This window comes from Ahaetulla prasina, chromosome 7, assembly GCF_028640845.1.
Source record: "Ahaetulla prasina isolate Xishuangbanna chromosome 7, ASM2864084v1, whole genome shotgun sequence".
NCBI classification, from domain to species: Eukaryota; Metazoa; Chordata; class Lepidosauria; order Squamata; family Colubridae; genus Ahaetulla; species Ahaetulla prasina.
The window spans coordinates 65,482,148-65,508,618 of NC_080545.1; the positions used below are offsets into that span (position 1 = coordinate 65,482,148).

The 26,471-nt window shown below is 39.7% G+C and overlaps 1 protein-coding gene across 1 annotated transcript in view; it reads left to right on the forward strand.

Annotated features, from left to right (window-relative positions):
• SHISA8 (shisa family member 8) overlaps positions 1 to 23,721 on the forward strand; it is a 71,642-nt gene extending 47,921 nt beyond the window's left edge. Inside the window, exons 4-6 of the mRNA XM_058191664.1 lie at positions 18,977 to 19,104; positions 20,076 to 20,225; positions 21,229 to 23,721. Coding sequence (XP_058047647.1) covers positions 18,977 to 19,104; positions 20,076 to 20,225; positions 21,229 to 21,590 — 640 coding nt within the window. The 3' untranslated portion in view covers positions 21,591 to 23,721. The remainder of the gene's footprint in view (positions 1 to 18,976; positions 19,105 to 20,075; positions 20,226 to 21,228) is intronic.
• Positions 23,722 to 26,471: the final 2,750 nt, after the last annotated feature.

Consider the following 26,471-nt stretch of genomic DNA (forward strand, 5'->3'; position numbering starts at 1 on the left):
TCACAGGTACCCTGCGATAGCTGGGTTTGTGCGTGACATAAGCTAAAACTAAATATATCACACTCTTACACTTCTTATGACATTTGAATCCAAAACAAGGCTGCTGCAGACATAAATATGAAGGTGTAGGAAGTGGTCCTACATCATAAAAAAGCAAAATAAGATATACATAAATATAATGCCTTGGGCCTAAATAATGCTGTCAAATCTGCCAATAGTGTTGTGAGAACTATGGCAACAAGCTCTATTGCCCAAACAAGGGAAGCTTTGATTGGTAAAGGTGCACCAGTGCTTTATTTGTATGGTGACATGTGCAGAATGAAATCTATTTAAAGGACAAGTGACAAGTTGGTCTAGATGGCAAGAAGAGGCAAAGGAAGGATCAAAATAGCATCATTATGATTTGTGCACGTTTTACAAGTTATTTTATTTCAGGTACTTTTATATTAAATTAAATGTATTAAGGGTAAAATTTCCCAGAATTAGCCAAGTGCTAAGAATGATGTCAGAGTGAGAGATTGTAGAACTGAGTGTTAAACAAGCTTCCTAAACAGTCCTGTATTTTTTTTTTAATCCAGTGGTACAGATAATATTCTTATTTACGTTAACCTGGATGTTTGTCTGGGTTCCCAATATTCTAAAAGCTCCAAGAAACTTTCTTAATGAAGGTTAATATAATGAGAAAAATGACATGTTATCCGAAACGTGGAAAGTCGGGGGAAATTTCCACATGCAACTTCAGAAAAATGGAATTAACATTTGTTGTGCTTACTATATGCCTGCCTTGAAAATGGTGCTAACATAATGAATGTTTATACATTAGAATATATATACTTCTGAGTTACAGATTGGAATTCCTGGGTGACAGGTACAGTCATTTTCAATAGAACCAGAAATGATAATACTGTACTGTAATGTATTACTGTAAGTTTTGGCGGGAGTTTTAGGCGGGAAGTATCTCGCTTCTGATTGGATACAGCCTCTGGCTGAAGTGTATATAAGGAGAGGTTTTTCTCCAGAGTTTTGCTGGGTCACACTATATTAAAGAGCTGTTGTCACTAACCTGGTCTCCTGCCTCGTCAATACCCAAACCTAACATTGGCGACGAAGGTGGGATATTGAGGCAGAGCACCAGAACAGAGCTGAACTCACTACGAGAATCAAACCCAGCAAGGTGACGGCGAATGCAGCGATGACCGGCTACACGCCACCCACTCCGTTTGACCCTGCCCAGGAGACATGGGGAATATATATGACCCGTTTCGAAAGTTTCCTGGAGGCAAACGAGCTACAGGGAGTCTCCGACAACCGTAAACGGGCTTACTTCATAAGCCACTGTGGGTCCGCAGTCATCGCCGTCGCAGAAGCCCTAGCGAGCCAACACCGCTACACTCCGTGTCGTGGCAGACCCTTCAGACCCTCCTGAAGAATCACTACGCACCAGCCCGTCCAAATACGTTCGACGATGCGAGTTTGGGAGCGCAGGCAACAAGAAGGCGAGTCTATCAGCGACTACATGGCAGCCCTGAGACAAGCCTCCAAGCATTGCAGTACCGCGATCTGGACGAAGAGCTGCTGGAACAACTTATACGGGGGGTCAGAGACATCCGTTTGAGGAGACGGTTGCTAGCCAAGAGCAACCTGACATTGGCAAACGCTCTGGACGAAGCCAGAGCCCATGAGATGTCCAACCATGCAGCAGACACCTTACAACAGCGACTCACGCCGATGGCGGGCGCAAAGCCGAGCACAGTCCACCACGAAGAAACCTATCGTGAGTCAACCAGCGAAGAGGAGGAAGAAGTCCACTACACCGGAAATCGACAAGGAAGACCCGGAGGAATGCGGAAGTTGCGGGCGACATCAGCGCCAAAGATGTAAGTTCAGGGCGCCATTTGCGGCGGTGTGAAAGGAAGGGCACCTGGCTCAAGTCTGCCGAGCACCCCAACCTTCCCCGAAAATTCAAATCGGCCAATCAGAGCGGCTCTGAGTCAGAGATGCAAACCCCACATTCCGCCGAAATTTCAAACCAGCCAATCAGAGCGCGAGATCGGCGAGGCGACCCGCGATTGGCCAGGAAAGAAAGAGCGAAGTCAAACCGAATGACTGTTACCATAGACCACGCAGCTACCCGCATCAAGAAAAGATCTTCACAAACCCGACAATTGAAGGCGTACCGTGCCGACTGGAAGTAGACACAGGATCAGCTATCACAATCATGTCCTGGGACACTTTTGTGAAAGCCTTGCCGACATCGCAAAGCGCAAGCTACAGAAACAACGGCTCCGGGTGCAGGATTACCAGGGCAACCGCATCCCTGTTCGAGGGACAACGACCGTCGAGGTCACGGGACATACGAAAAGACCCTGCCCATCACGTTAGTCGAGGGAACCTTGCCAAGCTTGCTGGGGCTAGACTGGTTCAGGCGTTGGGAATGGGGTGACTGGCGTCCACGGAGCGGATGCAACCTGCAAAACGCCCTAATGGAGGAATTCGCAGACGATTCGAGGACCGTTTAGGCAAGTACAAGGGACCCCTATCTCCTTCAATTTAGACCCCAAATAGCTCCCATTAGGTTAAAGGCAAGGAGGGTTCCTTTGCACTCAAACCTAAAATCGACAAAGAGTTAGATAAATTAGTCTTCCAGCATAGAGTAGCCCCATGGTGAGTTAGGCAGAAAATAAATTTAACAAATAACTAAAAATAAATAAAAAGTGTTGCTTGTTCCTAATAAAAGGAATCAGCTAACTCTGAATTTTGGAATCTCTTGTTTCTCAGAAAAAGTTGATATACGGAACCCAGGCAACATATTTACCACAGAATTATATTTTCTGAACTAGGTTACTAAGGTACATGTTTGACAGTAAAAAGAATAAATTTCTGTTAACGTTAGGGACTAAATATTGGTATTCTCTAGGCAATATGTAGAATTCTTCTGTTCAGAGATGGAAATGGTGGTGGCTACTGATAATGTCTAAATAAGGACTGGATCACTGAGATGCAGCTGGGATCAAGCCAGATAGCCTAGTAATGCAAGCCAAGAAGCCAACAGTGAAAGGTAGTAGGACTGATAACCAATCCCCAAGCAGATGGTATGACTGTGGGGTGGATTATAATATACATGTATTTCTAAAGTGAGTAAAAGTATATTGTGGTACTGGATGAATGAAGAACAGCAACTTGTAAGTAGTGATATAGGAAACACATTTCTGTTCTTTATGTATTTAATCATTCAATCACATTTCTAAATTATTGTGAAGTTAAAAAATAATTTTGAATTTATTTTTTGTGTTTATGGTATACACATATTTTTCTAATACATATATAGTTATACAAAACTTCCTTGAGAAACTGAAGATCTGCAGAATCAATATCTATGTTCTCTCTACAAATTAATCTGGTAAACGTTAGACATTGATTGTTCCATTTGCTTAAAAATGTGGACCAGTCCACAATTTCTAACCCTATTATGACCAGGCAGGTCACTCACGATTTCAAAATCTGAAAATTTGAAAACTATGTATATCTAATGAAGTATGGCTGTAGTATGATTATTTATCCTTATTTACTCCCCTCTCTTATTAGTATTATATGATTATGGTGATCATTATCATTATCATTATTATTATTCTGTTGCTTTGCATGTTCACTGAGAGTTTCTGCACAGGAAACAAATTCCTTGTATGTCTAATCACACTTGGCCAAATAAAGTATTCAATTCAGTTCAGTTTAATTCGACTGAATTCAATGACAGTGTTCAGAATGGAATCAGTTTTGCTATTTTTGTGTTTTCAAAATACCATTTCCTGTAAGTCATAAAATAGAAAGAGTGAAAATAAACACTGTGCAACAAGGGGCCGGGGTAGCTCAGGCAATAGAGAAGCCTGTTATTAGAACACAAAGCCTGCAATTACTGCAGGTTCGAGCCCGGCCCAAGGTTGACTCAGTCTTCCACCCTTTATAAGGTAGGTAAAATGAGGACCCAGATTGTTGGGGGGGCAATAAGTTGACTTTGTAAAAAATATACAAATAGAATGAGACTATTGCCTTATACATTGTAAGCCGCCCTGAGTCTTCGGAGAAGGGCGGGGTATAAATGTAAACAAACAAAAAAAAAAAAAAAAGAGAGAGAAGTAGCTATATAAATAAACCTTAATGTTGTTTCAAAAAACTATTAAAATGCTATAAATTAATATTTGAATGTATATTCTGTAAATACACTTCTAAATATGTTTTATCACTTTGCATATTTCTAACTAGATTTATAATCAATCACTTATTCTTGAACACCTTTTGATATTTTTACAATACATTACATTACTTTCCCTGTATCCAGTGGTGGGATTCAAGTAATTTAACAACCGGTTCCCTGCCCTAATGATTTCTTCCAATGACCAGTTGGAAGTGCTGCTCAGAAAGTTAACAACCGGTTCTCCCGAAGTGGTGCGAACTGGCTGAATCCCACCACTGCCTGTATCTTTATATTTGTCTTAATATTATCTTTAGCTAGAACTTGGCAGTACTGTATAGTTGCCCCAGGAAATGGCTTGATTGGTTGGTAGTGACAAAGAAGTAATTTCTCCTCAAAGAAATTCAGTGCAAGGTGTTATGTTGTTAGAGTGGCATCGCATTTAGGGAATGCTGTAATATAAAGTGAATATAATAAGTTTCCTGTCCAACTGGAAAAGAATGGATTCAAAAACAATAGGAACAGACAGAACTCCAGGCTTTCCTGGGTCTGGTAAATTTTACGCCGTGTTTTTTAAAAGACAAGGCAACCGTTGCTGAACCGCTGCATAAATTGCTTGGAAAAACACTGCTTGGTCGTGGGGAAGTCAGAGAATAGGGCATTTGAGGCAGTAAAAGTTTGCTATCAAGCGATAGCCTGTTAATACAATACAACAACAGACTGCCGTTAGTATTGGTTTGTGATCGTCCCCTATGGAGTAGGAGCGGTACTTAGCCACAGACTCCCAAACGGCACTGAAGCCCCTATAGCGTTCTATTCACGAACAATGTCCCGGCTGAGAGGAATTACAGCCAGCTAGATAGGGAGGCTCTCAATAGTGTCAGGGGTGAAAAATTTCATGAATACGTTTTTGGGAGAGACTTTGAAATTATCACTGACCACAGACCGCTATTGGGATTACTGGCTGGCGACCGTCCAACGCCAGTGGCACTATCACCCCGGCTGACCAGATGGACTATTTTTCTGGCCGCCTACTCTTACAAACTGCAGCATCGACCTGGAAAAGAGCTGGGGCATGCGGACGCATTGAGCAGATGCCCATTGCCCGGGGAAATCGAGGACCCTACTCCGGGCACCCCCGTTCTACTAATTGACTCTTGGGACTCTGGCCCAGTCACATCGCAGGAAGTGGCTCGGGCCTCCTACCGGGACGTTGTTTTAAGAACTGTAATCGGTTGGGTTCAAAGGGGATGGCCCGCTGTGCCGGGCGACCGTTTTAGAGAGTTTGTAAAGAAAAGAGGGGAATTGTCTGTGCAAGGGGGGTGCCTGCTCTGGGGGGATAGGGTGGTAGTTCCAGAGAAGCTGAGAAAAAAAGTCCTGGAACTACTGCATGAGGGTCACCCAGGAATTGTAAGGATGAAGGGGCTAGCCAGGAGCTATGTTTGGTGGCCCCTAATGGACAGGGAAATCGGTGACAGGGTTGGCCGATGCCAGGTATGTCAGGAATCCAGACCACTACCACCTACGGCCCCAGTGTTGGAGTGGGAGAAACCCCAAGGCCCTTGGTCCCGCATACACATTGATTTTGCCGGCCCCTTCCACGGCCAAACATTTCTAATTGTGGTGGATGCATTCTCCAAATGGCTGGAGATCATCCTAATGAAATCCACAACCGCGGGAGCTGTCATTGCAGCACTAAAACACCTTTTCGCCACGCACGGGCTACCGGACACCCTCGTGTCCGATAACGGCCCACAGTTCACCGCAGCATTATTTGAAGGGTACCTGGCTGAAGAGGGCATCCGACATGCCCTCTCAGCGCCGTTCCACCCTGCGTCGAACGGCCTTGCTGAACGCTTTGTTCGGAGTGCGAAGAAGCGCTATCACGAAGCGGCCCGGCGATTGGCAGGCACAGATCGACGATTCCTAACCGTCCAACACAGGACCCCTGTGTGGCCACCGCCGCAGCCCAGCCGAGCTATTAATGGGCGGAAGCTACGGTGCCCGCTAGACCGGCTACACCGAACTACGTGCAGGACGGGTTCAAAACAAAACCAGATAGAATCCGGGAATTAAACATAGGAGACTCAGTGTGGGCACATAATTACAGCGACGGCCCAAGCTGGAAGAGGGGATAGTCATAGACAAACGGGCCCCAAATCTTATCTAGTGGAAATAGACGATGGCAGAGTTTGGGCGCCACATAGATCAATTAAGAAACAGATTGAGCGATAAGGCAGAATTAGGCGAGACCAGCCCTGACTATGATTTAATTAACCCCACAGCTGACTGGAGCCGAGAACAAACAGAAAGCGTAGAACCAAACAGAGACTTATCTGAGTGAGGCGAGGTCCAGCGGCACCCTCCGGTCCCTCTAGAGGACAGCAGGTCCGAGCCGGCGAATAATCCAGGGCCGGATGGCCGGGAGGAGGAGCTCAGAGGAACGAAAAGCCCCTCCGGCAAGCTCGACTCAACTCCAGAAAGTGAACTGCGCAGGTCCGGGAGAGTCAGGAGACGCCCCACGTACCTGCGGGACTACGTAGAGAAGTAATATGCAAATATTGGCAAAGTGCCTTCTGGGAGGGGAGGAGTGTAATGTATTACTGTAAGTTTTGGCGGGAGTTTTAGGCGGGAAGTATCTCGCTTCTGATTGGATACAGCCTCTGGCTGAAGTGTATATAAGGAGAGGTTTTTCTCCAGAGTTTTGCTGGGTCACACTATATTAAAGAGCTGTTGTCACTAACCTGGTCTCCTGCCTCGTCAATACCCAAACCTAACATGTACTGTCCTATTTTGCATAACCACTGAGAGATAATGATTCTCAGCTAATAGTGGACTTAATTCTCAGGAATTCCTTGCTCTTCATGAAAAATTCAATTCAGCAGAAAGCAAAATAACAAACACATGTTGTTTTCTAAGCCCATTTAAGCATCTAATTATCATTGTCCAGTTGTGGTACAACTTTCAGCTAATCTCAGAATATTCAAAACATCCAAAAACCCCAATCTTATTTCTTCCACTTTGCCTGCTTTTGAACTATTTAATCTGTTAAAGAAGAATTGTGGAGAATTCCAAAAGGTTGCATACTGTCTTCCAGCATAGAGTAGCCCCATGGTGAGTTAGGCAGAAAATAAATTTAACAAATAACTAAAAATAAATAAAAAGTGTTGCTTGTTCCTAATAAAAGGAATCAGCTAACTCTGAATTTTGGAATCTCTTGTTTCTCAGAAAAAGTTGATATACGGAACCCAGGCAACATATTTACCACAGAATTATATTTTCTGAACTAGGTTACTAAGGTACATGTTTGACAGTAAAAAGAATAAATTTCTGTTAATGTTAGGGACTAAATATTGGTATTCTCTAGGCAATATGTAGAATTCTTCTGTTCAGAGATGGAAATGGTGGTGGCTACTGATAATGTCTAAATAAGGACTGGATCACTGAGATGCAGCTGGGATCAAGCCAGATAGCCTAGTAATGCAAGCCAAGAAGCCAACAGTGAAAGGTAGTAGGACTGATAACCAATCCCCAAGCAGATGGTATGACTGTGGGGTGGATTATAATATACATGTATTTCTAAAGTGAGTAAAAGTATATTGTGGTACTGGATGAATGAAGAACAGCAACTTGTAAGTAGTGATATAGGAAACACATTTCTGTTCTTTATGTATTTAATCATTCAATCACATTTCTAAATTATTGTGAAGTTAAAAAATAATTTTGAATTTATTTTTTGTGTTTATGGTATACACATATTTTTCTAATACATATATAGTTATACAAAACTTCCTTGAGAAACTAAAGATCTGCAGAATCAATATCTATGTTCTCTCTACAAATTAATCTGGTAAATGTTAGACATTGATTGTTCCATTTGCTTAAAAATGTGGACCAGTCCACAATTTCTAACCCTATTATGACCAGGCAGGTCACTCACGATTTCAAAATCTGAAAATTTGAAAACTATGTATATCTAATGAAGTATGGCTGTAGTATGATTATTTATCCTTATTTACTCCCCTCTCTTATTAGTATTATATGATTATGGTGATCATTATCATTATCATTATTATTATTCTGTTGCTTTGCATGTTCACTGAGAGTTTCTGCACAGGAAACAAATTCCTTGTATGTCTAATCACACTTGGCCAAATAAAGTATTCAATTCAGTTCAATTTAATTTGACTGAATTCAATGACAGTGTTCAGAATGGAATCAGTTTTGCTATTTTTGTGTTTTCAAAATACCATTTCCTGTAAGTCATAAAATAGAAAGAGTGAAAATAAACACTGTGCAACAAGAGAAGTAGCTATATAAATAAACCTTAATGTTGTTTCAAAAAACTATTAAAATGCTATAAATTAATATTTGAATGTATATTGTGTAAATACACTTCTAAATATGTTTTATCACTTTGCATATTTCTAACTAGATTTATAATCAATCACTTATTCTTGAACACCTTTTGATATTTTTACAATACATTACATTACTTTCCCTGTATCCAGTGGTGGGATTCAAGTAATTTAACAACCGGTTCTCTGCCCTAATGATTTCTTCCAATGACCAGTTGGAAGTGCTGCTCAGAAAGTTAACAACCGGTTCTCCCGAAGTGGTGCGAACTGGCTGAATCCCACCACTGCCTGTATCTTTATATTTGTCTTAATATTATCTTTAGCTAGAACTTGGCAGTACTGTATAGTTGCCCCAGGAAATGGCTTGATTGGTTGGTAGTGACAAAGAAGAAATTTCTCCTCAAAGAAATTCAGTGCAAGGTGCTATGTTGTTAGAGTGGCATCGCATTTAGGGAATGCTGTAATATAAAGTGAATATAATAAGTTTCCTGTCCAACTGGAAAAGAATGGATTCAAAAAACAATAGGAACAGACAGACAAAGGAAAGTCCTTTGATCCAGTGCTTTAGATACTTGTAGAGAATGTGGATTGGGTTCCCATTAAAACTTTTTCTTAAAAGTACAGGATCAGGAATCAATGGCCCTCTAGCTGTAGCTGGGCTACAGTTCCCATTATACTCCGCTGTTATCCAGGACAGATGAGATTTGGAATTCAACAACATAATTGCATTAGGTTCTCTAACTCTGATAGGGAAATTTAATTTATTAATCCACTTCCTTCCTATGGAAGAAGAAGTCATAGGGTTTTTTACTTGCAATCTTTTAATAAGCAAAACTGTGCTTAACTTTTCAGAAAAAGAAAGGCCACTGTGGGCAGTGCAATGATGGAAAGTGAACATGGCCAGGTTTTCCCTTTTTTCCAGGGTTTTGATGTACTGATGTGTGCACTAATTGTAGTACTCATTGATAAGACTTATAATGCTTCTATTGGGTTCTTAATATTGCAGCTTATGTTATGTCCTTGTGTTCATACCGTTTTGCAGATAGAGCTTTTACCTAAAATCGCATTGGATCAACGTGTGGAATTGTTCTGCAAAAGGCAGGTGTGCACATAGCTGTCTGGCAGGAGGAGGGCTATATATAAACCACAGCTGCTAATATATGCAAATACTGGAAGTGAATTTGATGATTCTGGGAAGAATCTCTCTACAAACACTGAGGATTTAATGGATGAGCCAATGCTCTTATCTGCACACTTTCTAGAGTCTCAGTGTTTGTGTGTTTGTGTGTGTGTGACCAGACTGGATTCCAAATCTTACTAGAGTAGTAGAAAGTGGTACTAATGCTTCACATGATCTTAATACTATCTCTCTTTTGATGCAGCCTAGGACTGCATTAGGTTTTTTGGGAGGGTATTTGTATCACACTGCTGGCTCATACTTAAGTGGTTGTCCACTAGGACATCTAGATCCCTTTCACAGTTACTGCTGCTGAGACAATTACCATCTTCTATACCTGTGCATTTGGTTTCCTTGACATAAGTGTAAGACTTTACTTTTCTTAATATTGAATTGAATTTTGTTGAATAAGACCCTGCATTTGTTTCCTATATTGTATTTGAGTTCCTTCTTTCTTAGCACACTATACCATACAACACACACATTAGAAATGGAGAGACCTTGAATTCTACTTTTGCCTTAGTTACAAGCCAGCTTTGTGGGTTTGGGCCAGTCACTCTGTCTCAGCCTACTAAAAGATAGTGGCAAACTACTTCCAAAACTGTTACCGTGGAAAATGTATGGATTTGTCCAGGCAGCTTCCAGGAATCAAAATTAATTCAAAGGCAACAACAAATGTCATTAAACACAGCTGAAGTATATAATGGTTTTTTTTAATTGAAAAAGTTTTACAACAACAATTAATTTTTCCCCTCCCCTCCCCCTCCCCCACCTTCCCACCTCCCTCCAAAAAACCCCTCCCCCCCACTTCCCGGAGCAAACACAAGGTATAATTCAATAAACAGTCATACATTAAATTTTTAAAATCTAACACAATTATAATCCTTCTCTCTCACATAACCTGACTTCTTCCATTAAAACCAAAAACAACATCCTTCATTCAAAGGCAATCCGAAATTTCTTAATCTGATATCTATTTTGAATATAATCAATCCAGTTCTTCCATTCATTTAAATATTTTTCTTGAGTACTGTCTTTCAAGAAGGCTGAGATTTTAGCCATCTCAGCCAAATTGGAAACTTTCAATATTCATTCTTCTATTGTGGATAATTCTTTTTTCTTCTAATATTGTCCAATCAACAGTCTTGCTGCTGTTATTAAGTTCAAAATCAACTTAGTCTCAATCACTGTACAGTCCGTTGTTATTCCCAAAAGGAAAAATTGCGATAGGAACTTTATCTTCTTCTTCAGAACATTCTGCATAATCCACCAAATTCTTATCCAGAAAGACTTAATTTTCTTACAAGTCCACCATACATGAAAATATGTAGCATTATCACAATTACATCTCCAACATTTCGCTTGCATATCTGGATACATACATGATAATTTCTTAGGATCTTATATAATGTTGTTTATAAATTGAGAACTGGAATAGAGGTTAAATGTACTCTAGTTTACTAATTCAGGACTCATTATGATATTCTTCCAGCCATCAAATTAAATCAGTTGTTCTGATATTAAGTTCCTACTGATTTTACATTTTCCTGTCACATTTTTCTTCCTCTACCAATAGCATCTCTTGCTTGACAGTCTTGCTTCAGAATTCCTAGCACCTCTTCCATTTCTCCCATGTGTGTGATCTCAAGTAATCAGAAATAATGGGCAAATGATGAAGCAAATGTTTTTTGCAGTTAATCCAAATGAGCTTTTAAGACATTGATATAATTAGCTCAATGAAAGCTCAATGGCCCTTAATTCATTAGCTTGTCACAGCATTACTGGTATGGTCTAGCAACTGGAATGTTATACAGTATCTTATTGCCATGGTCATCATGTCTCATCTCCAGCTCATGTTTTACGTATAATTTAATCACTTTCTGATGTTTTCTGAATTGTCCCTTAGCGTGTTATTTGTGTCATTTTCCTTACTATTTGGGGGGAAGTGTTTCAATTGAACAGACTAAATTTGATTATCAGTGGTAAATTCTTGTGGTCAGAATACGTTTTCATGAGCACATGCCTAGAAGAATAGAAAATAGAATAGAATAGAATAGAATAGAATAGAATAGAATAGAATAGAATAGAATAGAATAGAATAGAATAGAATAGAATTTTTTATTGGCCAAGTGTGATTGGACACACAAGGAATTTGTCTTGGTGCATATGCTCTCAGTGTACATAAAAGAAAAGATACCTTCATAAAGGTACAACACTTACAACACTTAGCGATGGTCATATGGTACAAATTTAACACCTAATGATACAACACTTAATGATAATCATAGGGTACAAATAAGCAATCAGGAAACAATCAATATCAATATAAATCATAAGGATTACCAGCAACAAAGTTACAGTCATACAGTCATAAGTGGAAGGAGATGAGTGATGGGAACAATGAGAAGATTAATAATGCAGATTTAGTAAATAGTTTGACAGTGTTGAGGGAATTATTTGTTTAGCAGAGTGATGGCATTCGGGAAAAAACTGTTCTTGTATCTAGTTATTCTGGTGTGCAGTGCTCTATAGCGTCGTTTTGAGGGTAGGAGTTGAAACAGTTTGTGTCCAGGATGTGAGGGTGTGAAGGAGGATAAGATAGAGATACTATTGGTTAATGAATAGCCAATCACTGCCGTTAAAATATTTACCCGTTCAGTCATGTGGACTTTTGTATGACAGCAGTGAGAATCAGGAGAATGTGTTATTAACTGGTAGGAATTTTTATCAGCATAACAGGGACTGCATTCTAATTTATTAATGTGAAAAGGCTTGAAAAATAGCACATAAAATATGAAATATTATTCTGAATGCTGCTTATTAAATTCTGTTGACTTTTAAATGTGATTCATGTCTCTTAATTCATTGATATTTTTCTGATTTTTTCTCCTCAACCCTAGCAGAGCACTTTCCCAACCTAATAATTCAAAAGTCAGTGTGAAGCCCTCATCAGTAAACTGCTTCTCTGTGCCAGTACTGATTATGCCCTTCATTGTACCCTTGCTTGCCAACAGCCCTTCACTCATCTGGCAGTGATTCATGAGAGGTCTGTGACCAGTTTCGACTCTAACCATGCAGGCAAGGAAGACCTGCTGAAGGCAATGTCATCTTCTGCTGTTAGATATTTACTGTTTCTTTGATGGACAGTTTGTTATCGCCACAGAATTTCTTCTAGCTTTATTTCTGAGCTAGGCAGAGACATACGAACTTTTCCTCCCCTATGCCAGTTTAGATCAATTCACAAGTTCAAGAGATAAACAAGCCTCATTAAAATAGGAATGCCTTTTAGGTCTAAGCTCAGCACAACAAATGCCCTAGCATTAAAGCCTTTGCCAATTGATGAGTCTTCTTCCAGGAGAAATTGGAAGGAGAAGAAGCTTTACCCTGAACTCCCATGGGTCACAAGAGAAAGACAAGCAATACAGGTCCAGCAGGCAGCACTTGTTTTGTACCAGACAGCTATGGTATTTCTCATACCAACTTTGCAGCTTAGCTCAGCAGAGAGCAGTGGCACTAATAAAGTCAAAGCAGGTATTGCAGCTGCCTTGGGGTCAGCTATGCCTTCAGTCTTGAGAGGGGGGGAGAACAAATTGTTGTCCTTTGATTTAGGACAACAATTGAGCTCAAATTTCTGTTGCTAAGTGAAATACTTGTGAAGTCAATTTTGCCCCATTGTACCAAGTTGCGAAGTGAATTACTGCAGTTGTTAAATTAGTAACACAGTTGTTAAGTGAATCTGGCTTCCCCATTGATTTTCCTTGTTAGAAGGTCAGAAAAGGTGATCACATGACCGTGGCACACTTTAACTGTCATAAATATGAATCAGTTGCCAAGCGTCTGAATTTTGATCACATGATCATGGGGATGTTGAGACAACCAATAAGACAACCATCCGCCCTGTTGCACTGTAAGGCACTGAATGCTGGGCAGCAACAACAGGGACGAAAAGCTATCTCAATGTCATGAAAATGTGAATGCTCAATTGGATATCGGGCATCTCCCTTCTTGACCACAAATGACACCATTCAACAACAATTTGGTGTGGAACCAAAGAAGATGAGAGAAGTCCAGCTCCGCTGGTATGGACGTCTTGAGAGCAGCACCTTCCACCATTGCTAAGACTGCCTACCAACTAAAAATTAATGGCTGGCGACCTCGCGGGCATCCAAAAGAGAGATGGCAAAACACCATCAATAAAGATATTCAAGCTGAGGGCCTGCGCCCTGGAAACGCAGCTGACTGTGCAAAGTGGTATTCAATGATCCAAAAAGTGGATCCTGCACCAGTGGGAATATGCTAGGAAGAAGAAGATCATGGTTATGTTGCAATGGTCAGAAGTATGAAAAACATAAGACATGAGAAACACATCACTTTTTTCAGTGTCATTGTAACTGTGAATAGTCACTAAATGAACTGTTATAAGTCGAAGACTACCTGTATGGTCATCATCTGCTTGTTATGGATCAGTGTGACCCATACAGGAACTAAGGCCCTTGCCTAGCACAACATGATCGGGGGGTGGGGGGCTGGCCAGTGAAAGAGGGCTGCAGGCAAGTGTAGCAGCTTCAACATACTGTATTTTTCGGAGTATAAAACACACCGGAGTATAAGTTTTTGGGTTTTTTTTTCAGCCTCTGAAACCTCTATCTGAGAAGCTGGGAGGGGCTACATTCGGAGTATAAGATGCATCCAGGTTTTCACCCTCTTTTTTGGGGGAAAAAGGTGCGTCTTATACTCCGAAAAATACTGTATACTGTGAAAAGCAACCACTAGAATAGTAAAGATCTGTAGAAAACTCTTCGTTGCTGTCTGGTGGTTATCTAGATTCTTGGTGTCTCAAACTGCTGACCACAGAAGTGACAGTTCTGCCAGTGCCTCTTTTCCACCCAGAGACAGCCCTTGAGCGCTGCCATTGCTGTTCTTCTTTGAGGCTGGCTTTTATCTCCATGTTCCAGGTATAAAAAGCTTTTGAAATGAGGTCTAAGATCTCCCACCTGAAAAATTTGCCATGCAACCCAGAGAGCTTTATTTTCCCCAACCCTCTGGAAGAGAGAGATTGCCTCTTTCAATATGTGCATAGATGCATCACATATTTGCAGGAAAAATATATTTAAATAAATAAGAAGACTAGAGGCAATGTGTGTGTACATACCCAAAAAAGAAAACCACTGCCTGACTATCAAGAAAATATACTAAGCGGGAATGGCTGATATGGAAACTATTTTCCCTGAAATGGGGAGGATTATACACTCTGGGGGATTAATTGAGTGCTTCCTTGGTTTCTCTTAGCTATTTTGCTTTGCACCTTAATACCCTGGTCCCTTCTTTTGCCTGCATCACCGAGGTTTATTGATTTACATAGTTTGTAAGAACATTTTTGGCATTGGGCTTTTTTTTTAAAAAATCATGTACTGTTTTCACAAACTTATTAGGCAACCCTAGGATGCCAACACCAGTGCCATCATCACTGGCACAGATAATATTGCCTACTTTGGGTAATAAAATGTCTGCAAGAAAACAAACCCAGCTCAGAGAGCACTAAGGACCCCTCATTTCATCCCTGAGCAACAAATATTCTCCTTTATTACTTTCTGGTTGGAAGTATTGTTCATGATAGTTTGGCCCTCTGTAGTGGGTCATTTTTGGGGAGCTCATAAATTAGTTGTTTAGTCAGTACACAACCTCTCATTACAACCAGCTCTACAGTAAGCCAAACATCTACATGTATGCATTTGCTTATGATTCCTAAGCAGGTCTGTAAATCTAATACCGCTTGTATGTCTGTGCCACCTTTTTATGAATTCTTTAATTTACCTTTGTATGATGACTTCAGCTATTTCTTAGAAAAAAAATAATACTGTAAAGACTTCTAAAAAACAAATCTGCTGTAAGGGGAGTCACAGTGTACTTCATAACACACTCCTGCAGTAAATAAAGAGAGAGCTATTTTAAATCCAGTAGACATGTACTATGAAGTCTGCTGCTATAAAAAAGCCTATTGTTTTATTTAGTGCAGGGAATTCACAGGAATCAATATGAGAGTGAGGAAGTGGTGCTTGTTGCATCAGTCTCTTTTATCTGCATGAAAACGATCCATTTGCATTAGCAAATGCAGTATGGATATATTAATTTTGTCTCAAGATCTGTTTGTGCACATATTTGAACTAGGACAGTTAAATGCATAGTTTACACAATGGGTAACGTTGGTTAGTTTTAACCTTTAGGGATTGATTGGTTTATATGGCTTAACATGTCATATTTATCCAGGCCATTTACTTTGTTTATAGTTCAGTACTATATGAAAGCAGAAAATGGGTTAATTCAAAAGTCAGTTTAAATGTGTTAGCCAAATGCAATCAATTCTTGGCTGGCAAACGGTTAGTGATAAACTAAGATTAGCAAAAAGCCAGAAATACAGATGGTTTTTTTGAAAAGATAATAAGTAGTCTCATGGTATTTCTGCAGAGACTGGGTGGTCACCCATTGGGGATGCTGCAGCTGCAAAATTCCATCTTGAACCAAGAATGGAGAAAATCCTCTCTATGATCTCTAAGATTTTATCTTGGGAATTTTGGGGAAATTTTAGGAATTTTGAAATGTTTCCAAGATACAAACAGTCAGATCTTCCCCCATTGTGAAACAAACAATTCTCATTTATCATAGGAACAAAAGTCCTTGCCATTGAAAGCATGAATGTGAGTCACAGACTGATTGAATTTAATATTGTTTATTACATTTATGCCACTTGCTTGGTTGTTCCTGGGATATACAGACTCTCATGTTTGCTCCCAGCAATGTTATGAGGAAAGAGGCAGGGCAAAAGTTAGTGACTTCAGGGCAGGAGAGAGGTTTGAACTTTTGTCCTTCCAGTTGTAGCCTAACAATCTACAAAAATGGATTAAAATTAGGTAAATAATCTCTCAAGTCAAGTTCAACTCCCAGTAAGTACAAATTAGCATCTATTGAAAACAAAGTCATAGAAGGGAATGAAAAATGAGAATCCAGGACAGATCCTTTTAAGACAATTTGGTATCTTTCAAATATAGAATTTTCTCCTATATGTATTCCATAGTTTCTCTTATTGCTTTCAAATCATCTCTTGCAAAATATCATCATTTTCTTGCAAGGTTGTTTTGCAGCTTATTCCCTAAGTGCCCCTGAAAAGTATGTAGCACTTGTGCTGGATTTCATTTGACAAAAAAATAACATTGTTCAGAAGCAATCATTTTATCATGGTTGGTTTGAATTTGGTTAACCCACTATTTGAACCAGCCATACTTGTTTGTAAAGCAAGTTTTATAACTCATATGAACCCAGTCAATTGTGGCTACTATTAAACCACTGTTCATTGTGTGAATCTAACTGTGGAGTAGAATGTAGACTAAATTGTGTAATGTAGTATTGGGCTGTGACTGGGAAGATCTAGATCTAGGACTATCACACTATCACACAATCTATGGCTATTGTGTTGTGGTGAAGCATATATTCCGGTTCATATCCTCCAACCCCATCTATAACTTCCTGACGCAGCCAATTCCCTTTCCCAGCCTGTTTATCAGCAAGGTGTTCTGAGAGATGCCTCTTGGTTCTAAAGTTAATTCTCTATAAGTAAGTTACTATTATCTTTTAAAATGGGAAATGGATCCTTCCTCTCTAGCCAAAAAGAAATTACGCACATCATACAGTACATAGCCGTGATGGCAAACCTATGGCATGCGTGCCACAGGTGGCATGCAGAGCCATATTTGCGGGCACATGAGCCATTGCCCTAGCTCAGCTCCAGTGCGCATGCACATGCTGCTGCCCACGCTGCCCCTCCCCTCCCATGGCCCATTGCCAGGTAAGTACAGGGTTCGCATGGAGGCTCTGGAGGGGGGGTTTGGCCTCCAGAGGGCCTCTGGGGTGATGGGGGAGGCCATTTTTGGCCTCCCAAGGCTCCAGGAAAGCTTCCGGAGCCTGGGGTAGGTGAAAAATAGGCCTACTGGGCCTACTAGAACTCAGGAAACTGGGCCGTTTCTGGCCTCCAGAGGGCCTCAGTGAGGGAAGCCATTTTTGCCCTCCCAAGGCTCCAGAGACGAAAAACAGGCCTACTGGAAGTTTAGAAACAGGCCGTTTCCAGCCTCCAGAGGCTTCAGGGAGGCCTGCTAGGCCCAAAACGGAGCACAGGGGGGTCGTGCGTGCATGCGCAGGGGAGCATGGGGGGTGGGTCGCACATGCATGCGCAGGGGCGGGGCGCAAGGGGGCATTGAATTATGGGTGTGGGCATGCATGCATGCATGCCCCCCCCCCGCACTCTACCCACTTTTGGCACGCAACGGCAAAAAGATTAGCCATCACTGGTATACAGGTTTCAAAAGCCACACAACTGCCCGGTATCAGGAAGCCAAGAAACATTTTCTATATTTTTTTACAGTCACCTAGTAGTCAACTGGAATTTTGCAGGCCACCTATAGTATTTTTTTCATGTTCTCACAATGGAAAATCTTGGAAATGGAAAATTGTATGGCTGGGCCTTGGCAGTGAAATGACCCTCAATGCATTAGTTTTTAATAAGAAATTCAAACAACGGTCATGCATGTTATTTTGTATTGATTTTCATTCATCCAAGAACATTTGGGGGAAAAATAAATGTGTAGCTATAGTGGAAACCAAACGTTTAGACTTTGAATAAAAAAAGATAATCTGGCATATTCCTTTCTATAATTCTTTTAATAAGACAATTGAATTTGTTCTGTTTATATATTCCATCTACTGTTAACCACTTTCAACAGCCAAGTGTCCTAAGAGACATCTGCTTTTCCTTGGAGCCTTTCTCCTCCCATCCTTTCTGATAAGGGTAATCCTTCAGCAGCACTCAGCAATTATCATCCCAGGCTATTTCACAACCTCATTATTGTCAAGATAAAAATGATGGGAGACTCTATGTTTTTTCCCCTCATTTGAGTTCCCTAAAGGAAAACCAATTCATAAATTGAAATAAGCTTGCCTGTCAATGTAGAGAGTCTGCTTTGCAACACCCTGATAGGTAGTTGTCCATGTTCTGCTTAGAAGCCTCCTAGAATACTTCCAATGTTTCAAGTTCTACGAAAATATACCATCCATAACAGGTATTTCCTGGGTGCCCAAGTAAGCAAATGAGGAGCAAGTGCAGCTGGTGATACAATTAAACAATGGTCCAAAAAGTAGATACCAGTAAGTGAGAATCTTTTCATGAGGCGGTTGGCAAGTAACTTCTTCATGCATCTTTTCTAGAACACTCACAGATCTTCTAAAGCAACCTGGACATAGCTCATCCGATCACTTGCCTGATGGCCATATCAGCAGTGTGCAGGTCCAGATTGGTGATAGCCTTTCTCGGGGATCTCCCTCAAGTAACAAAGGTAAGATAATCAGCCTCCTCACCTCCATGCATTCACATATGCACACATCCATATCTATATCGTTTCTAGACAATAGGTAGTCTGAAAAGGTAATGCCATCCCTGTGCTTATACCATGCTCTCCCTTCCTTCCACCTCACTATACCAAGTTGGTAAATGGAACTTTGTAGAACTGTAACTGTTTATATTTAATTGATATATGACAATTTTTCCCAACCTGGCAGGCTCTGGTTATGTTTACATTGTAACATCCAGACAATAAAGCCACTCCTACTTTGAATTCTGGAAACAACCATTTCAACATATCAAAAAAAGTAGCTTAAGCTTTTATAATTCATCTACAATACATTAGTTGTACTGTTTGCCTTCTTGCTGTGGTTGGCATATCCACAAGTAAATACATACATAAACTTTAGAAATACTTATCAAGGTGTGTTGTTAGGCCGTAGTTGTGTCCCTTAAATCATTCCATTCTGATGTTTTCGAGCAGTAGAATATGGGTCTTTCCTTCAGAGACATGCAGCCTATTTTCAGAGAGTAGGTAACCAAGTCAGTCTCCATGCATCCATAGATGACTCTTTCTGCCAATATGAAACAGATTCTAGTCAAAAGATCCAATCTGTCCAAATAATACATGCTTAAAATTTCTATCTTGAAAATAAGTGGATGGGGATATGTCTTCTTATTTACACTATACAAAAAGGGGTGTTATGTTACTATTTCTTTGGCATTCTTACTATTGTTACTCAGTTCACTGTTGGGCAAAGCTGTCTCTTCCTTTCTCATTTGCCCATGGTATTTAAATGCCAATTTCTGATTTCCTTCTACTGCCCCCTGCCCATCACCTCTGACTATGGCAAAACTTAAGAAGTACCAATGCGTGTTACTTGTTTGAGGGGCTGGCAAATGTAATGTAAACTTACTTGAGGTGGGCTATTTAAATTTACACTTGCCATCCTTTTTTGCCTTCAGATCAGAAACACCTGAACAATGCTGTGATCAACTCCTCCACAGCCTCACAGATTGGGCTGTCACACTCACATAACAATCAGCTGCAAATGACAAGTGTTTTGCCTAACCAGGCTTCAGATTATGCCAAATATGCCACTCTCAAGGCTGTAGGTAGGTGCCATTGTGTTTGCATGCTCACTGACATAGCATTGACAAGAACCGTGGTGGTGCAGTGGTTAGAATGCAGTACTGCAGGTACTTCTGTTGACTGCTGGTTGCCAGCAGTTCGATTCTCATGGGCTCAAGGTTGATTCAGTCTTTACCATCCTTCCGAGGTTGGTAAAATGAGGACCCAGATTGTTGGGGGCAATATGCTGACTCTGTAAACCACTTAGAGAGGGGCTGTAAAACACTGTGAATTGGTGTATAAGTCTAAGTGCTATTGCCATTGGAATATTTGGACCAAATGCAGTGAGAACTGGAACGCTGCCTTAGTGTTTGGGCTGAAGCTCCTTGTTTTCATGCTGGCTCACCCCCATTGTAGTGCACCAAATGACATCACCTCATTGTTGTTGACATTCCACTCTGCTGGGTTGTACCTTCTGAATTTCACTAATGTCAGAGAGGATTAGATGAGGTGGGAAGGAATAGACAACCCTGATTACAGGGGAAGAAAAAAACCAGCAACAGCTAGAACTAAAAATGTAACAATTTTAGAGACATGAAAAAGGCTTGAACAGGGCCTTTTAATCTTACTGTAGTGGGGGTGTTTTGAATACCCAGGAAATGACTAAGAGGTGTTCCCAATTATACTTCAATGTTTATTAGCTGCTCTTTAACACATATTAATCACTACATTATGCACCTGTACATGTGGGTTTTCCCCTCCCTCTTTGGGTAAGTTTTACAAATATTAAGCAATGAGTGGCTAAGCTGTAGCATGCCTGCCATGAATAGCTCAGGCTGTAGCTGCTGTCATATTTCTGGAAATAAGTTGAAAGACTTAATTATTGGTTAAATTAATTATAACAGTCTTAACCCTCTTCTGACACAAGAGAGGCAAACAAAAAAAAAACAGAGTAGAGATGCCATCAGGAAAGCTACTAAAATCTCTATCGACTTAATAATTGCTTTTCATTCCCTCCCCTCTCCACACCCATATATTCCCCTATAGAAAGCGCCCCAGAAGAATTCTACAAGAGGTTTCCCATGGTGGAGATGCCATCATCAGGCACCTTGTCATTTTCTCCCCTAACACTTCATCGAAATGATCTCCCACCTTTTCCAGAAGGCACGGCTCTCATTGGCTTGGGGACACCAGGACAGAAAACTAAAGTGATGAAAACCAATGCAGGCAGCCCTGTCTTCAAAAGGGGCTGGGATCACAGCCATCCTGAATTTCGACGACAAGCTTATGCCACCAGGCGTCAGTTCAGTATTGAGAAGCTGCCTGAGGTCTTCAGCCAAACCCCCACTCATTATGAGCAGCAACAACGGCTTTTTTCCACTAATAGCAAGACTGAGGTCACTGTCTAGAATGGATTTATTGTTCATTCCTATATTCTTCCCTTTGAAGCAATTGGTGAAGTGGGGTCTGACAGCTTGGAATGAAGTTGCTTCACTCAAGTGTCACTCCTAAATCTGGAAGGAAACATAGAAGATATAGAGAAAAGTAGAATGCTTGTCAGAGCTGATGATTGTCTACAATTGTAATGGAACTCATCCGTTCAATTAGGCCAATTTGACAAAACTTGGTTAGCATGCTTGGTGAAACCAGTATGCCTGTACTACCCTATTGCTTGATGTACTGCTATTGTTCCTTAATTCACTTTTTCATCATATCATACCAGAATCATCAATACCAAGAGAAACCTTCAGGACTCTGTTACTGCATGGAACTCCATCAAAAGAGGGAATATATTTCTGCCCTTCACATTCCTACAATGCTCTAACAAAAGACAAAAATCACTCATGCAATAATTAATTGGTACCTTGTGTTTGGACATTTACTCTATATTATATTTCTTCTCAAATTTCTATGTGGTTAAATTTCTGGGGGAAACAAAGACAGGATACAAATCTAATAATAAATAAATAAAAATAAACAGTCTGAAATGGAAGCATTAAGGACTGTGAGAAAATATATGCCATTTCCTTCATTTTTAGCTCCACTTTTTCTCTCTGTAGCGTTTGCTTTAATCGTATTTTAATAAGTCATTTTGGGGTTTTGTATATAAATATTCTATACAATGAACATGGTTTGCATTCCCTTAATATTATGGGTCTCATATTTAAGTGGACGACTTTAGAGGGTTGAAAAGATCTGGGCAGAACATAAGGTATAATTCCCACCAAATTATGAGATTCATGTAAAGTATTTAACAACATCTTAATGGCATCTTGTTAAATCACAAAAGGCATGTGTGTGATCATATAAACAAACATATTTGTGAACTTATATTTGTAACATCATAAGTCATTCCCCATTGCCCATATATAAATATTTATTTATTAGCTGTATAATAACAAATTCAAAATGTTGATACTTCAGCCACCATACTTCACTTTATATTACTCTAGTTCTTTTTGTTGAGTCTTTTTTCATGATCTCTGGACCACCAGATCAGATACAATATGATCCACCAGTTGATGTGTAATTGGAATTGTAATCATATTCTGATGCATCTTCTAGCATGGAAGAAGATCTTTTTAAATTGAGTTCCCGCTATTAAAATACAAATGCTGATTTTCCCTGAGATGCAGCCAAAGGACACCTGTGGTAGATACCAACTAAGTGCAGCTGTGTCATGCTGATTTAAATTCAGCCATTGCTCATTCACTTCTGCTTCCGAATATTATTCTAAGCACTGATTGCAAACAGACATGTCATTAGGAATTTTACTTCATCACATGATTAAATCATTATGGATGTCCAATTTCTTTCCAAACAGCAAAACCTCATATTTTCACAATATAGCTGCTATTTTAGAATTATTGATATCTGGAATTGAAGTTTTAATTTGTATTTTAAACTATATTGCTGGATATGTGTGTGTCATCTGTGTGACACAATAATGTCTTTTGATCATTATTATTATTACTACCCATTTTATAGTTTTGTATGTTAATAATTCCAAGACATGTGTACAATTGTACCAAAATCCTGTTCAGCAATTAATATAAAGCCAGAATTGGCAACTCCTTCAAATAACTATCAACAAACTGAGATAAAAATTTGTAGCAAATTAAACTTCCATGCAGACCAAGTGTTATGGAGACCACATCATCAGCATTAACTCTATCAGCAATTGGAGGGAGGGTGGAAGCAAAGGTGGCCAAGTGTCAGTTAATCATAATTTCTAAGACAGAGACAGTCTTCTGCCATGTGGAATCTAGTCTGCTTTTCTTAAAAGCAGGAAAAGGCTCTGTTCTGTCATACTGGCACTGAAACATGATTCACCTGCTAGTCCAAACCGGTTCCACTCATGAAAAATGAATTGTGGGGCAGAAGTTGAGCAAAGAGCAGGGGTGAAATGCTCCTGGTTCGGACTGGATCAGCCGATTCGATAATGATGGTGGTGGGTGGTTCGGAGAACTGGTAGCAAAAATCTCTGGCCCCCCGCCCATGCCCACCCAATCACCTGGTCGCCCACTTGCCGCTTCTTTTAAAAAATGCTTTTAAAAGGTTAAAAAAAGGCTCTGATGATCACAGCTGAGCCACGTGATTGTTAGAGTCTCTTTTTTTACTTTTAAAAGCATTTTTTACAACCTATTCGGCTTGTAGCCGAATAGGTTGCAAAAAAAAAAGCTTTTAAAAGTAAAAAAAAGATTGTGCGCCACTGCTGATTACCCCCCTGTGCTGTTCTACTTACCCCATGCCTCCTTTTGGCGTGCACTGCCCGCGTGCACCTCACATTTGGTGGGTGGTGCACACTGCGCATGCAGACGCACAGTGCGCCTGCGCAGCCAGCAAACTGGTAGTAAAGCAGTTCAGATTTCACCAGTGGCAGAGAGATATATTGATCCCTGCCCACCCACAACCACCCCAGTTAATATGGTAGAACTAACATTAAATGTAACATTCACAGGCAAAAATTCCAGAAAGGGTATAAATATATTTGGGGAAGTACGCCTGGCAGCATACAACAGTAACAAACATAACAGAAATAAACCACAGTAAATTTTACTACAATCCATGACAACATAATGAAATAGAAAATAAATACTAAATGTAAATTAATGTAAATTATGATGGAAAGCAATCAATTCCCAAAGGCCCTACAGAAGAGTTCATTAACTGCCTTCCAGAAGGCCCCAGCCGTAGGTATCGATCTAAGTTTTAGGTGGAGACTATTCCATAGAATGGGTTCAATGGGAGAAAATATTTACTTCCTGGCTAATAGCTTTTTGGGGGAGGATCACTCTGAGAGATTGGCTCATGGACTAGGTAGTCCTATACACAAATCATTATTTCAAAAGTAATTATATGTACTACTGTGTCAGTCAACAACTTTGAGAACTCATCTGCTTAATTCTGGCTTTTGATGGATAGGTAAAAGACATTCTGACTTATCTCATAGGTTTTTGTGCAGAACCTCTTAATAGACAGAAAAGAGAGAGAGAATAAAAGTCTTTTGTAGGTTCAAAAGATCTCCAACTTTGTGAAGTAATTGTTTGCAGCCAGTTTAACAACCATTACAATTTGCTTCCTAGGAAAACATTAGTTTATGGTTGAACCAAGCATTAGATGTGGGGTTTTACATAAGATATAGAAAATAATTTATAATATATATTATCTAATTTATAAGGAAATCTCATTTATGCCCATCAAAAGCAATTTATATTAAATTGAAGCCCCAAACTTTCTTTCTTTCTTGGCCTACAGTGTCCTCTCTGGATAGCCCAGCAATAAGCTTAGAAATAAAGGAGATGAAGGATTAACTAAACATATGTGGATTTTTTTAAAAAGTAAATTTGAAAAATTTAGGAACATTTCATTGTAGTCTCAAACCAAAACGCAAATTAAAGCATGGTTGTAAAAAACACATGTTAATAGAAATATGTAATCAAAGTGAGTGTTCTGATATTTTTTTAAACAGTAAAAATTACATGACTGATTCTGATAAATTCTTGTAAAGATTACAAGAATGTCACAATTTTGCAATTAAGTAAGTAGCTTTAAAATACAAAAGCCATCTGGTGGCTTGGAATTTTTTTCACAAAATCTCAGTTAGCGTTCTCCAGGAGTCTGAATAAAATATACAATGTATATTTTTTTAAAAATCACTTACCTGATTGTATTCAAGTTCTTAAAAAATCCATTAATACTTAAGGTGGGTAAGGATAAATGGATAAAGTTTTGAAATTTGGATTATAGGGATTTTGTATCCCTATATGCTCTATCTTCTATACCTACAAAGATCAGAATCGTGTAAGCCATGGCATTCCTTGTGACATTTTATGGAAGTGAAAGTTGGACTTTAAGAAGCAGGCTAGGAAGAGTATTTTTATGCTTTTGAGCTTTGGTGTTGAAGACTTCTCTGTCAATGGTAACTGTTTGCTTGCCGAAAAAGTGAGGAATGTGATTAAAGGACCATGATATGAATGTTTCTTGACCTCTGAATGTAATGTATAACTCCATGCCGCACAGGTATGTAGCAAACCAGGTGGGACAAAATTAGAAGAATGACAAGTGTTTTATCAGCTACAATCAGCTGTTGCCAGAGCACTTCTTTTCTTCTTTTTCCAAAGGGTTTTGTAATCCCTTTTTCCTTAATTATGAACATCATTGTTGGTAATTGTAGATTTTATTTTGTGGCAAATAAAAGTGTCATACATTGCTTTTTTTTAGCAACTGCATAGTCCTGGACAAACCATTTCTTAAAGTTACACTAAAGCAGCTTGGTGTTCAAATGCCTGAAGTTTCAGAATAAATATTTTCATATAAATTAAATAACTTTCTAAATTGTAGTTATAGAGCCGCGAGTTATTATAACAGAATAACAGAGTTGCAAGGGACCTTGGAGGTCTTCTAGTCCAAACCCCTGCTCAGGCAGGAAGCCCTATATACCATTTCAGACAAATGATTGTCCAATCTCTTCTTAAAAACTTCCTGTGCTGGAACACCCACAATTTCCGGAGGCAAGTCATTCCACTGATTAATTCTTTTAACTGTCAGGGCATTTCTCCTTAGTTCTAGGTTGATTTTCTCCTTGATTAGTTTCCATTCATTGTTTGTTTGAGTAGCTTTTTATACAGAGAAGTACCCCCATAAACAGATATAACTAATAAAACAACTGAAGTCCTTCCTATTTAATTTCATTTTCATGTGATTGTTGCTAATCTTCATTATAGTTTCCCATGAAATATCTTCCTTGATTACACTAAAAGTCTGCAATTGCTTTATATTTCATTTTT